At 44.3% G+C, this 14,771-nt stretch overlaps 1 protein-coding gene across 1 annotated transcript in view; it reads right to left on the reverse strand.

Moving 5' to 3' along the window:
• Positions 1 to 14,554, reverse strand: part of MB21D2 (Mab-21 domain containing 2) — a 66,006-nt gene extending 51,452 nt beyond the window's left edge. Inside the window, exon 1 of the mRNA XM_067301451.1 lies at positions 14,210 to 14,554. Within this exon, the coding sequence (XP_067157552.1) occupies positions 14,210 to 14,420 (211 nt within the window). The 5' untranslated portion in view covers positions 14,421 to 14,554. The remainder of the gene's footprint in view (positions 1 to 14,209) is intronic.
• Positions 14,555 to 14,771: the final 217 nt, after the last annotated feature.

A 14,771-nucleotide genomic window follows, 5' to 3' on the forward strand; every position in this document is an offset into this window, starting at 1 on the left:
GCATCAGCAATACTAGTTTCATCCTCCCCCATACTTTCTCCTTTTACCTCCTTAGATCAATAGGAGGATAAATTTCCCCTTTAAATGAAACTGTAATTTGGGGGCAATACACCACTAATTGCAGCCTCTTCAATAGTCTAGTCACTAAAGTTTTAATGCCTTAAAAACAAAGGGATTGGGAGAGGGGGTGGTGAAGGGAGAGGGGTGAAGCTGTGCTATGCCAGGGAAGGGAAGAGGCCTCTCTCCAGTTCTTTGATGTTGGCTCCTGCTGTTCTAATGGAACATTACCCAGGAAAATACATCTTTAATTAAAGAACACTGCAAACAATTACGATGGGGCTTTATTATGGCAATACCAACCCCACCACAACTTCCAAAGCTCTCGGTTGAACGGAAGGAGAGCAGCAGCAGCCCCACAACTGTGCTGAAGTCCACATTCCTGAAATTCCCCAGGGCAGGCAGGCATGCTCAGAGCAGGCTCTTGGTGGCTATGGGGTTGTTAGCTGGCGGTTCAGGTTCAGATGTGCCATAGGACGGAGGTCAGGACATGGACACCACTCCGTGTCTCTCTGGGGCTTTCTTTTGGGAGTCTTCAGTGTTCTCAGTCTAGCGCCCTCAGTGTCCCTTCTCCACGCACCATTGCACAAGGGGTTTTTTGCTTGCACTTCTCTAGTTGTTACAGCCCAAGTAAGTGCTGTAAGGTCTCTGGGGCCTGAGTGCAGGAAATCTTCACTGCAGCAGCCTCCTGAGAGGTCTCTCAAAAACAGCAGCAAGCAACTTCCGCCCTACTCCCCCCCCCCCCCCCAAAAAAAAAAACACTACATCAGCATGAAGGAGGAGGATTGTGTTAATGCAGCAGGAATCAACAAGCCTGCTTGTTTCTTCTTCCAAAGCAAAGACAAAGGTGAGGTTTGTTCAGCTAGGCAGTACAGCTAAGCCTTGAGAGGAAGGCAGGAAAAAATGAGGATATTTTAGATTTGGTTTGTTGGACCTAATTCCTTGAAACAGGATGGGCAGGGGAATATTTTAGAGAGAAAATCACAGTCAGAAATTAGAAATGCAGAAGAAAAATGCTTGGAAGTGCTCTATACAAGTCCACAAATACTGCTCCTATGAAGAGAAAGAGGAGCAGGAGGAAGGGACACAACAGAAAACAAAGACCAATGCTTTAAGCTTATTTTGTCCTAACTTCAGAAGAGGAAAGAGTCACTAAACCTTTCAGAGTTTTAGAATAGAAGAGAAATGGAAACAAACGTTTGATTTCTGGTCATTAAAAAAAAAATATGGCACATTAACACTAGAAAAAACAGAGCTCAAATGTAGCAGGGAAGCCCAGACACAAAAGACCAAAATATAAAAGTGAAAGAAGGTTCCCAAATCCCCCATATTTCCAGCACAGGAACACAAGTAGCAATTGGAGAAAATGAACTGCACAAGTAGACACTTAATTTCTATTATTTTGTAGAAGTTCTATGACAAATTAAATCAGTCCACTAGTCCAATCACAAAATCCTTTTTTTAGCCATTCACACCCAGCATTTAATGGGAACATTTTCAGTCTTAGACTCAGAGCTGTATTTGGCAGCGACAGTGCTAATAATAAACCGTTAAAATATCTTGCTCCTTCAGCTGACCAGCTCCCTTAAAATGTCTTGTGGCAGAAGCCAATGTACTGTTTGACCAGGAAATGAGTCGTCTGAGAGACACTTCACATACAGCAGCAGCTCAGTCAGTCACTTTGAGTGATGCCACCTAGCAATCTGCACATTAACTTCAAAGAGAAAATGAGGGTATCAAAGCCATTGAAAGAGTAATCACCACCTGCAAAAAGCACTCTGTTATTCTCCCATGCACAGCTGGGTGAAGGGAAAGCTGTAGCAAGATGAGAGTTTTCATCTCAAAATGCGCTGCTACCTCCCTGCGTAATTAGGTCACTAAGAGGTTAATGGCATTCCTGTTTGTACAACCATTTATATGAAAATTAAAACCTATGCTCTTCTTTCAGAATCAGTCGCAGGTCAAACCTATAGGCACCACTTCTAAAAAGAAGGTTACCTAGCAGTTAGACAAAGAGGCCATCCAGAAATGCTATCACCTAGTTATGACTAAACCTCACAGGTTAGAAAGAAGGTTTTAACTAAACTTCCACAGCACCAGGCACCAGTTTACAAAGACTCTTAAATAGTTATTTCCAAAGTAAACCACTAAAAGCAGGTCCTTATGTGTCTCCTGATAAGGAAAGATGCTTATCTCCTAGACCCCTTAATGGGATGCTAACAAGAAATGCAATTCTCCCAAATAAAGAGTGGATCTAGTCCTTTCCAGCTCAAAGGTACGAAGACACATCAAACTCCCTACCACCATCACTGCACACATACACCGAAAACGTCAAGACAGAAATTCAGTCAAAGGCCAGACAAATTAGATTGCTACCACTGCAAGTATTAGTCCAGGCTCGGGATTCAGGACTGTGAACGATAGGACAAACTCCCCAAAACACAACTCTTCTCAGGCAATAGACCTCCTGTTGGGCTTTCTCCTGCCCCAAAAGACAGATGGGTGCTTTAGTAGGTGCTGATCTAGAGAAATATGAACCAATGTCATCCAGGAAGCGTCCTAAATTCTCTTTAGTCTATGGCCTGATGATCCAGTATGGTCAAAACTGAAAGATGTTTATTCCCCTCCACACCTTTTTTCCACTGAGCTGCTGTGAGGCCATTGGCATGAACAGCCTTGAGGTCCATGGGAGACGATGTTTCCCAAAGGCCTTACGCAAGCCTTGAGAGATGCACTTACCACATCAGCTCCTTTACAAACTCAATAGCTTCTGGAGCCACGTACCCGTCAACTCAGGGTCCACACCTTTGTGGCACAGAACTTGTAGGCAAGTCTCCTGCATAATTTTCTTAGTAGTGTCATATATGACTGAGGAGTAGTCCAATTCCTGTGCAAGCAGGGGTATATTCAAAGGCTTAGAAACTTAGGGAAGAAAGACTTAGTGCCTGTAGAGAACATTCTTGTCATCAGCTCTATTTAAGAGGAAAAGAAAGGCTTGTCCCAGCTGTAAGGAAAGGTCCCCCTGGGTAGCAAGAAGAGCAGCTTTGCTCAGAGAATATTTGCATTTTGACTGAATTAGTTAATGTGTTTTGAACACTCTGAAGATTGTGAAGTGGTGTATAAATGCTAAGGATTGTTATTTATTATTGTCTTAGTGCACAATAGCGGAAACTAGTGCTATTTACAGAGGTGAATTAAGAACAACAGGAGGTCTATCAACATGCTGTGGGTCTGGGGATTTTGATCATTTGTCTCCCCTGGTCCTGTCTCCCTCAGACAGAAATCCCCTCCATAGGACTCCTACAACTCTCGCCATGCAGAGCTGGCCTCGGCACAGCCAAGCCAGTCACAGCAGAATAGCTCTGCTGAAAGGGGATGAGATTCCCCCTGCACACCTCAGTTATATCACTTCTCAAATGGGCTCTCCCACGCTCCAGAGCACTATCATCACTGAACTTGAATAACAGAATGGTTCCATTTGAGTTATTTGTTCTGGGCAAAATAAGACAAAAAAGAATAAAAACAAAGGCACATATTCATTTCCAAGGTAAAGAAAGGGTTAGTTAAAAAAGATTGAGAACTCAGAGCAAGGCATACTAGCACAATAGACTGAAGTGATTCATATATACAAGTGATGTCTTAAAGGGCTGGTTCCAGCATAACAACAGATTTTTAGACAAGCTAATTTCTTTACCTGCATTGTTAAGATGCAACTTAGATAAAAAGACAATTCTAAACCTCCTGTCTGCAGCTGGGGTGGGGGAGTGAGAGGGGCTGTCTGTTTTTTAAAGTAACTCAAGAGCGCTCTATGTTTCCAGAGGCAGAATTTAGATTTAGGAAGATCAAAGCCACTTATTTTTCCTTTGGGTTTTCAGGCTAACTTGTAGCTTAACTGTCTGCAGCTCTGATAATCTGCAAGTAGTTTTGCTAAGTGTTTTTTGGTAATCATTACGTAGCACACATGAATCCCCTTGTTCCCCCAAGACAATCAAAATAACTGCATAGACATATTCATTCTTTGCTATTACAAGCCTGTGTGAAAATGGCCTTTTTCAGTTTAACATTGCTGCTCACCTGCATGCTTTATACATGCACAAGGTGGATACCAGGGAAAATTAGGAACACAGAGTCAAGATTTTACAGACAGCCTGGCACAAAAAAAACAAACCTCTGACAGATGCTCGGTCAAATCCAGTCTTTGGGAATTTCAAGGTTTCCTAACAGCTCCTTTCTCTCTTCACTGCACTTAGAGGTGCATTATAGCTTTTATGCAGAAAAATAGCAGCCATTTAATTCCAAAGGTGCAGTTTGTTCAAAGACATGCTGCACTTGCAGAAAGACTTGTGTTCTTATTATTTTCCTCAGGTTAGTGATTGCTTAGCACATGATTGCTCTTACTGTCTATGAAATACAGACATTTCAGGAACTTAAGCTTTGAGGGCCAAATATCAAGGGACCAATATCAATACCTGATCTGCCATTCACCATACTGTATGCAACTTTCAAAAAGCAGATTTCAGAGATGGAAGGCAACAAAGTCCCTGAAGAGTTGTTACAGTGACATTCTCTCCTTTATCTGTAGAGCTGCAAATTGTTTTATGAATACCAATCAACCAAAAGTTTAAAATAACCAGCAATTCTTCCTAAACATTCACTGTTCATACTAGAACAGAAGCTTGTTCCGCTGGTTGTATCACAGGCATTGAACACTGGAGAGTAGCTGTACGCTTATCCCAGTGTACAGATCTGCATCCATACTCAGGCTGCAGAATCACACATAACAAAGACCAGAGGGTTTAGGCACCTCTTAATCAGTATAACTACACTGCTCCGAATGCTGGCAAAAGAAGTGTACTTAGGAAGAGGTTAGGGTATCTCCCCTTCCTCTCAAGACAAGCCCTATTTCATTTGAATGCAATCAGTTATCTCGTTTGTCTGAGCTCAACTCCAGATTCCTCTGTGCACCAGGCAATGCTGTACAATCACATTCAGAAGTGGCAACGTGCAAAAAAAGTTTACAGGAATGAGTCTCGAAGTGCCTACAAGAGCTTGCAAACTCCTGCAAAATGCCCTCTAGAACAGGTTCCTGTAACACTGAGCTAGGGACAGAGATTAGAGCTATCAGCTTTGACACTCAGCAGGAATGTGTCACAAAGGATTAAATCATTATATCATGAAGTGTCAGCAAACGCAGCTTTCCTGCTGCTCTACCACTAAGTTATAGATTAATTAGTGAGGTACAAAACAAACTTGAAATATCTCCAAGCATCTGTCCTGTGGAACTGGCCCAGCCAGAGCTATTAGCAAAGGATTCATTTCCAGGAGGAGGTTCCATTGCATTCCTGGATCACCCAAAGCACCATCAGCTTGTCAAGAGATCCATTGAAATGCAAAGTGAAGCTCTGCTGAAGGGAAAAGCACATAAGTTGATTACGGTGTTTGCCTTAACATTTTTGATAGTCGTTTAATACAATCGCTTCCTCACAATTTCTGTCACTGACTTTCTAACCAAGATCTTATTTTCAGCACTGAATAAAAACATCCTTCTTTGAGAGAGGTGTGGAGCAGCATCAAAAGATCCAACAACACGTACGGGAGAGTTAAGACACTTTAGAACAGAAAAAGCACATGGTCTAACAGCTTTTGCAGCAAAGCAGGAACCAACTTACTTATTTCTAGATGCAACTGCTGTTCCCTAGCTACTCAGCAATTCTGGACCAACTCATTTATGAGGTCTCACTCCGTCAGTGGGTGGAAGAAATTCCACATGGTCTGACTGAAAGCCACAGTAGAGAAGTTCTAAGAAGACAAAAAACATCCCACACAAGAACTTCTACTTTCCATCTAAATCATGACCTTAGAAAGGTGTCACTGGACAGAAAATTATTCTCTCTCAGTTTCTTATGGCAATCCTAGCAGAATTTCTAGCTTTGGCCATGTCTGGCATTTTTCCCTTGCTTTCTGTCCCAAACTGCTGTCTTCTCCTGCCTGGCATTGCCAGACTCTACCAAATTGTATTGGCACATAGATTGTAACCAGGATGTACTCTTTAAACTAATTTGTCAGAGCTTTGGGATCCCTTCAGTATAAAATAAGAGTACTTGCTAGAACAGCCTAAATAGGTCAGACTAGAATCTCTCTCTCAGAGGCTAAACTGCACTTGATCTCAAAGCCACTAGATCAACACACAATGACAGAGTAACAACCTGCTTTCAGTATTTGCATGCTTTCTGAAGCTTGGCTCTCAAGAACAGGCCTCTTTTTCCAGCTGCAGCCTCAGAGGGTTGCATGGCTAAGGCATCCCAACTTGAAGAACGGTAACATTGTGGTGCTTCACTATTCCAGTACTGCAGGGCCAAACTGGTGCAGCTCTTCAGTCCTCTCTGCAGCAAAGGATGACTGCAGTCTGTAACAAGAGTTTAACTCTCATAGCATTGCTAGCCACAGTGCCCAAGACGGCTTTGGACTCAAACTCTCAGCTTTTGGTATTTAATGAAATAAATAAATAAATAAATAAATAAATAAAAACCTATTATTTGTAGCAGTCAGGCAGGAACACAGCTACCTTGAAGTGGTCAGTGTGCCTCTACCACAAAGCTTTTCAGAGGCCAAGCAAGTAATAAAAAAGGGCACAAGTACTGCATTTTCACAGAGAGCTGAAGCAGAGATGGTGGAAGGCTTCTGATAGTACCGCAATCCCAGAACATATCATTAGATTTGTAAACTTGTACAGGGCTATGTGAGCTGTGGGGCAGCTCAGAATGGAACATAGGTCTACAGTGTCCTGACTCAGAGTTTTACTCACAGAACTGTTTTTCTGTTGAGAAATGGGTGCCACCATCTCCTGCTCTACAATCTGAAGCCACCTAGTGCTGGGCAAACTTCTGCCCTGAGATCTGAAAATGAGTGGGTGGGAGAAGCTACCAATGCTGTTTCCAAGACACAGATGTTCTGAACCTTAATGTAATTAATCAGCCCCCATTCATGGTATGCAAATTGTACTTTTGACACCATCATGCTCACAACGAAATGCATTAACCACCTTTTAATTAAATGCTCTAAAATTAGACTAAAATCATACTGTCTGGCAGATAAAATACAATGCATTAACAGCATTGCTGTAACTTCCTTAGCGTCAAGTGTTTATTAAAAGCTCAGAAGTCAAATACGGTGGGGAGAAGGGAAGGAATCTTCCTCAAACTGAAAGCTACAGCAAATTTTAACTCCCTTATAACCAGAAAGTCATTGAAATGGTGCTTTGAAAGAAGTGCAGGAAGTTTATCTAATGCAGAAACACATGATTCAGGAACCTGTCAGGTTGGCTCAGGTACCAAGGTCCAAACAGAAATTCAGATTAATCCATTCAGGACATTTGCTATTTGCAGTAAAAAGGAATGCAACAGCATGGTAGAAATGAAAGGAAGTAGTGGCGATCTCTTTAATAAAGAAAGCAAAATCCATAGCAGCATCTGTCAATTGGAACATCAGCAGCTGCTGAAAGATTTATTTTGAATGCCTCATAAGCTGCCTTCCAGTTACATTAGCAAAGAATCCAAACCCGTATTTTTGTTAGTGGTATGGTAAAACAGGGTTGTGCTATCAGAAGTCATAACCTTTCACTGGATGCAGAAATCCATACTAGGATGGGGAACCTACAAAGTGTGGCTGCAAGTTTCAATAAGGCTTCAGTTTAGAGTCTCTTGAACTCACATCACATCACCAGTGACCAGAACAAGACCCAGGCAAACAACTAGAGACATTCACCTAAAGAACACTTCTCAGCTTCCACACCCTTGCTCTCATGTGTGCACACTCCCCTTTTCTTAATAAAGGAAGTTCTGTGAGCACCACATCCAAAGCTGTCTTCTGCTTTAGCTCCCATGACAGATCCCATGCTCTTCCTAGGAAAAAAACAGGGCAGCTCCCCTTCTTTGTTTTCACAGTGCTCCATCTACTATACTGCTTGTTTCTTACCCCAAAGACAGGTAAATTAAAGAAAGTCTACATGTACATTGTACAGATGAATGGACTGTTACTCTCAGGGATTTTTATCTCCTTGTTCAGAAGATAGCTGACAAAGCTACTGTAAGTAGCAGAAATAGTGGTTTTCTTTCGGAAAATGGAACTTAACTGATCCCAGCTCTAAGTTGTTAAGGTAAAACCCGGCTCAGAAAGGACGTCACTCTGCATAACGTTCTCAATTCTTCAACCTCTCTTTTCATAGCAAATAAGCTATAGCTCTTGCTCCCCAAGCTAGCATCTACATAGTCCAATGGGACAGCTGCTGCTGCTGCTGCCTTCTGAAAAATGCTAGCATCACTCAACCACAGGTAATGGACCCAATGGTGGATCATTCTCCTCATGCTCAAGGGGCAGGAATTGCCAGAGCCTCTACCTGCAGCTGCCACCATAAGGTCCCATAAAGACATGCCTGGAATGGTGGTTGTTACCTCACTCGCTGTTCATAGGGTCATGCTGTAGCAGCCCTGGCAACTAAAACCTTCCTTGACTGGAGGTAAGAGCTAATCTCATTTTAAGCATGTTTCCTCCTGGCACTTTCTCACCTAACTGATCTTGTAGAGCACAAACAGCTAGGGTTTAATGTAGACACAGAAGGAAGACGGGGAAAGGTTTTAGAGATGTACCTGGGAAAACTATCTTTGCAGCAAAAAGACTGGGACATACACAGGAGCAAGATTGTACATGTTATGGCCAGAGAAAAGATGCAAAAGCTTTGGCTGTACAGGAAGTGGTCAAAGCCAAAAGGGGTCTGGCATTTGTCAAATCAAAATTAGAGATGACGGTCCCAATTATCCAAGAAATTTGTACAGCTTGGAGATTCCCTCTGAGAAGTGAAGGTAGGACTATTATATCCTGAGTCTCCTCTAGGTTACAGGCTGGGCTCTGCCTACGGGCTGCACTGGGTCTCCAAGTGCACATCTGTCTTATAAATCATCAAAGCTGTAATAAAACATGTCCTCCAGCCTTCCTGAGCAAGGTTGTATTTGCCTTTAATTTGGACTCACCTATAAAAATAGTCAGATGCCTAAAAGAAAGTTGAACGGGTTTCTGACTAGAATTGCTCTAAATGTTTTAGTGTTCATGCAAAGTCATGTGGAAGAAAAAAAAAGGAAAAGTCAAAAACCCCCAACAATTCATGTATCCTGGTTACCATCCTCCACTATAATTATAAAATTGCCCTTAAAACATAATTGCATAATTGGGCTTGGCAAGTATTCACCCAAATCTTTTACAAATATTTCCACAGACTGAAGGAACAGGCAGGCAGTGGGCAACCTGACAAGCCTGCCACAAGAATTTGTGCCCTCAGGACATGTTCCTAGCTATTACACTAAATACTTTGCATAACAGCCTAATGTTTCAAAACAGTAGTTGAGCAAGTGAAGTACCAGCAACTCAAAGCAAATTGAGAGAAAGATCTTCAAGTTATTTTCACTGCACACATGCAGCAATTCCTTTGAACAAAGAGACAGAGGAGGCTACAGATCCTTTTTAACTGTTACACAGAAAGAAATCCCAAGGATGGAAGAAATGGGCTGACTTCTGGGAGCTACAACCAAATAGCAGCTACCAACGCCTTCCTAGCATTACATATCACCATAGCACTCTGCCCCTTAAAACAAGAGAGCTCAAGCTCATATACAAATACAGAAACTTGTGGGCTGCAGGGAGAAGTGGCCCAACAGAAGCCAGAAATGAATTCTGCAGTACAGTAAGGTTGTTTTTAACAGCTGTGCATTACGCATTCAGCAGCACAGGGAATGTCAGCAGGGAGCCTTTATTAACATAGGCCTCAGAGTACAGTGCGCTCCTATCATGATTGGCCTCTCTTGAGAAAAGGCATACACACACAAAAGACTTAACCCTAGAGAGATCACTGCAATCCTGTTGCTATTTCGTCAGCTCAATGCTACAACAGAAACCAGAGAATTTCTGTGATTTATCATAGACAAACAGGTAACACTTCCAACAATGCCTAAAGTCTAGTCTACAACAGGAGGTTTCATATGCAAGTTAGAGAAAGGTGAAAAAAATGCCACACAGACCCACACAACAGAGTCACACTATCAGTGTCATTCTGATATACAGAGCTCAGGAACACAGGAGGCCATGAAATGCTCCTCTTGTAAAAGGGGCTAATAAAAGCAAGCTGTTGTCAGGACGCCTGTGTTCTCAGCACAGCAATCTGCACCTCCATCGCACATGTTTTAGGAGTCATCCGTCCAAGAAACAGCTGGAAACCCTGCTACAGATGCAGGGACCCAGCAGGGTAACTCGCTCCATTCTGGAAGCTGGTTTTGGCAGTAGAAATCTTTTGCTGATGCCACCTATACCTCCACCATGCAGCTTGCCTCTACCACAAACACCTATCAGTACACCCAGCTCAGCACTGGGAAGACACCACAGAAAAGGCAACTCGTTGAAGCTCAGAGCCAAGAAGCACTCTCAGAATAGGCTCGCAGCCTCTCCCATATCAGGTGCTGATACAAGCTCTCTAGAGGTCTTGTCAACAGCTCTAAGTTGCAGCTGGCTGCAAAACCTCCTCGGGTCCAGTGGGGATCTGCAGATCTGGGCAGGCGGCTCCAGACCTCTCCTGCAGACTCGGGATGCAACCACTGAGGCGACAAAAAGGTACAGCAGAGGCCTTCAAAAATAAATGCCACTTTATCATCATTTTAAACCAGGCCTTTCCCTGATTTGGGGGGAAGGGGCCAATGAGAACAAAAAGAAGGGCATGGTGTGTCCTAAGCATCCCTCTCCCGACTCTTTACAGAAAAGGAAAAGTCATATGATGGGAAAGGGAAATAAAATACCAGTCTGAAGAACCTGAGAACTGCTCTAGAAGACTGAATGCCCATGTGTACCGGTAGCGGAGGAAATAGCTCTGTATAGTCTGTATTTATTCAGGCCTCCTTGCTCTTTTTTTTTTTTCCTCCCCTTGTTAAGAAGCAAAATGAATCAGTATCCCTAATACTAGAGCTGGTTTGAGGCAGCATTAGCACTGGAAATTTCAAGGGGCTATTTAATATGCAATATTCTAGTTCTCAAGAGCATAATACATGAGGTTTTTAAAAGTCTCATAGAACATCTGTGCATTACAACACATTTTTATTTAAGCGCTGAACTGAAAGAGAGGAACTCTTTATTAAAGAGGTTTCCTTGAAGTACCTGTACTGCAGAAGGGGGCAGGGAACACTACTGTCGGGGTCAGGTACCCCTGAAAGGTTTTGTAACATCAGTGCTTTTTGTCCCCCATCACAATAGCAGCAAGTGCTTTAAAAATCAAAATATAACCGACTGCAACATTATCACTCAAATAAAAATACTTGTGTATCTCACCTTAAACACAAAAACCATGAGACACAGTGAGAAGTAATTAGCCTGGCTCATGACTGGCAGGGAGACTTGGTTCCTGGTCACCCCCAGTCAGCCCATCACCCAGAGCACAAGACAGTCTTTCCTCCACTCCTTTCCTTGATTAATACAGGCTTCCCCTCCTTTGATGCTCAGTAATACCTGTGTCAAAGTGACAAGTAATCCTCAGGCACAGCTCAGCACGAGTATGGGAAGTTACCCAGGAGAGGTTCTCCAAAAGACATGTGTTGTTTCAGGTAGAGTGTTAGCAAGACCATATTGTCTTGGTGACTATGATGAGATGCCCAAAAACTGACTACATCCAGAAAACACTCATTCCCCTGCTGATCACCAGATTGCTGGGTCATTTACAATCCTGCTCCAAAGCTTGAGGGATTCTGGACAAAGGCATGACTAGCAGGACATCTCCCTAATCTTATCATAGCACAACACCTGAGATCTCCCACAGTTCAGTTGTCAATAGCCAGCGCAAGACAACACATAGAGGAACAAGAGTTAATATAGACAGAAAGCAAAGATTTGACCTAGAGGCCAAGTCATCTGGAGTACCAACATCTGAGAACCTGCACAAAGTCTCCTGGCCTATAGTTCATCCACCAATTACACACCAATGTAATTAAATCTGGGAAGCTATGTTTAATTTTCCTATCATCACTGACGAGATAAGAGCAGTACGTATGGGAGGGATCAGGCACAGGGGAAAGAGCTATTTATTAGTAAGTTAAATCCTTTTAGATTTAAGCTGCTCTTGAGCCAGGAACACTGCTCCAGCTAAGAAGGGTGTGATCCAGAAATGCAACCTTTGGGGCCAACCCAGACAAATCAGACACCCCATCTCCTTTTCTGACCTGTGCTTGGTCCTGAAAACTCTTTTTCAGGAACAGGTCTCATTGTTAATTGCCAGATATAACTTGGACAAGAATGCACCTCCTGTTTAAACCCCATTTTAGTTTATACTTGTAAAACTAAACAAGGCTCATCTCCCACCCATTATACCAATAAAGCCAGCCACATTAATTTGTCAGTCCTAAACAGCCTTAGGCTCATCATTTTCATGAATGGCAAGGCATTTAGGTGCATCTGCAGAAATACAAAGTATGCTACAGTCCAGTTTTCTGTCTTTTTGCTATTGTCTTCTCCTGCCAGCGCAGGCAGGAAAAAATACGCTGTGGTCCTTGTCCTCTGCAAAGACTAGCAATGCTTAAACAGGGCAATATAAAGCTTTCTCTACCTGCCACCCACACACCCAAAACTGCAGTTCTGGTTTTTTTCTCTCTTCTCTTCTTTGCTTCATCCCATCCAGCCCTGCTTTCTCAGATAGTTATTTAAAGCCCAGATTGAAAGATGTATCAGATCATCATTGTGGATGACTTCCGTAGGATCAGGTTTTCAATAACAAAACTCCTATGGACTTTGATGTAACCTGTGCTTCATCACATCATTTTTTTAAAACAGGAAGGGAAAAATATTTATAACAACAACTATAAATATACATGCTACTGACTTTTTAACTTGTTGTCCTTGTTCTCAAGCTAAATTTAGTCTGCTATATCCTGTCCAGCCCTGGGTGAAAAAGCAATACACGCATAAAATCGGCTGTGCAAACCCCAAGCAGGCAATTATGCTTATCCAGGTACCCTACAAGACAACCAGCCTGGCAGGTAGATGCTGCTTCAGTAAGTGTAGGTATGTTTCTGGTTACAGAAGAAGCAACTGACTGTTGATTTCTGGATAGGATACTCCCTTGTTACAGAAAATAATTACTATTGTAATATGATAGGTCTGTCCTTCTGAATGAGAAATTGGATATAGGCTATTAGTAATCCAATTTGGGATGTGCCATATACACTTCGAGGGTGTATGTGCACCTCTGAGCTACAAAGAACCATTGACTGGTCACACCTGCTTTTTACCCAGGTTCTTATTTTACATGCAAAGATGTTTGGGATATTGATTCAAATCCGGAATACTGATCCCAAGGTGCAACCTAAACATAAAAGAGCATCCTTTCGTATCTTGAAGTCTTCCATTTGGATGAGTGATTTCTTAGTCAAAACAAGGTAAATATTTATCAGGAACTGACCGCCTAGAGAGTCAGAGTTGTTAGTCATTCCATTGTTAATCTTAATAAGCCTTAGTCATGCCAGAGCCCCGGTGATTTCTGTAACGGCCAGCACTTGTTATACTATAGTTTAAGGATCCCTGCCTACCAAAGTTTCACGCAGATGAGGACTCCCCCGCCACAATCTGACTTGCTCCACTCGCAGCAAGTTTTGCAACCCAAGCAAGAAACGCAGTTCAGGGGGGATGCTCCCGTAAAAGCATCAGCCGGTCTAAAAACCAAGATAAGCAGTCAAAAAAATAAATAAATTGTATTTCCCACAGTCTTGACAGTCGAGGGAAAAACAATAAAGGGTCGGGCTCGGCTCGCCCCCCGCTCGCTCGGCGTGTTTCTCGGGCACCGGCCAGCTCCGCGACCCAGCCTTCCCTCTGCGCTTAGAAACATATCGCTGCAAAAGGGTAAGGGGAGCGGATGGGAACAAATAGTTTGCTGGGGGAGAGACTCGCCCTGCGGCCGGACACCTCCCAGCCGGCCCGGCCCGGCCCGTTCGCGGCGCGGCGCGGCGCGGCGCGGGAGAGGCTCCGCCGGTGCCGGTGCCTGTGCCGGGTGCCGGTGCCACACCGCCGGGGAGCCCTGCCCGCGGCCCCCGGGCGGCACCGCCGCGGCCCCCGCCCCGCACGGCCCCTGCCCTACCCAGCATGGAGAAGATGAAGTCCTTCGCCGTGTGGATCTCCAGGGCTCGCTGGTCGTCGTACTCCCTCTGGTCGTGCTTGGTGAATTCCTGGATGAGTTTATTCAATTCTTCCACCCGGGCTCCCGATCGGAAATCCAGCTCCGGGAAGGGAGGCTTGCTGTTGGTGCCGGCGGACCCTGCCTTGCTGGCGAGAGGCGCCGCCATCTTCATGCAAAAAAAAAAAAAAAAAAAAAAAAAAGGAAAAGGAAAGAAAGGGAGAGAGAAAAAAGCCGGCGGAGGTTGCAATGGAAGAATGCAAGCGGCGCCGCAGCGCAGCGGCCGCCCGGGCGCGGGGGCTGCCTGCGCGGCGCGGCGCGGAGCGGAGCCGGGCGCCGCGATCAACAAGCGGCCGCGCTGGCTGCGCCCCCGCCCGCGCCGCGCCCGCCCGCCCGCGCCACCGCGGAGCCGCCCGCTGCCGCCGCCGCGCTGCGGGGGTCGGGCCGCGCGGCGCGGGGCCACCGGGGGCCGCCGGAGGGGGGGCGGGTGCCGGGGCTGGGGCAGACCTCGGGCTCGGTGCAAAAT

Source organism: Apteryx mantelli, chromosome 9, assembly GCF_036417845.1.
Source record: "Apteryx mantelli isolate bAptMan1 chromosome 9, bAptMan1.hap1, whole genome shotgun sequence".
NCBI lineage: Eukaryota > Metazoa > Chordata > Aves > Apterygiformes > Apterygidae > Apteryx > Apteryx mantelli.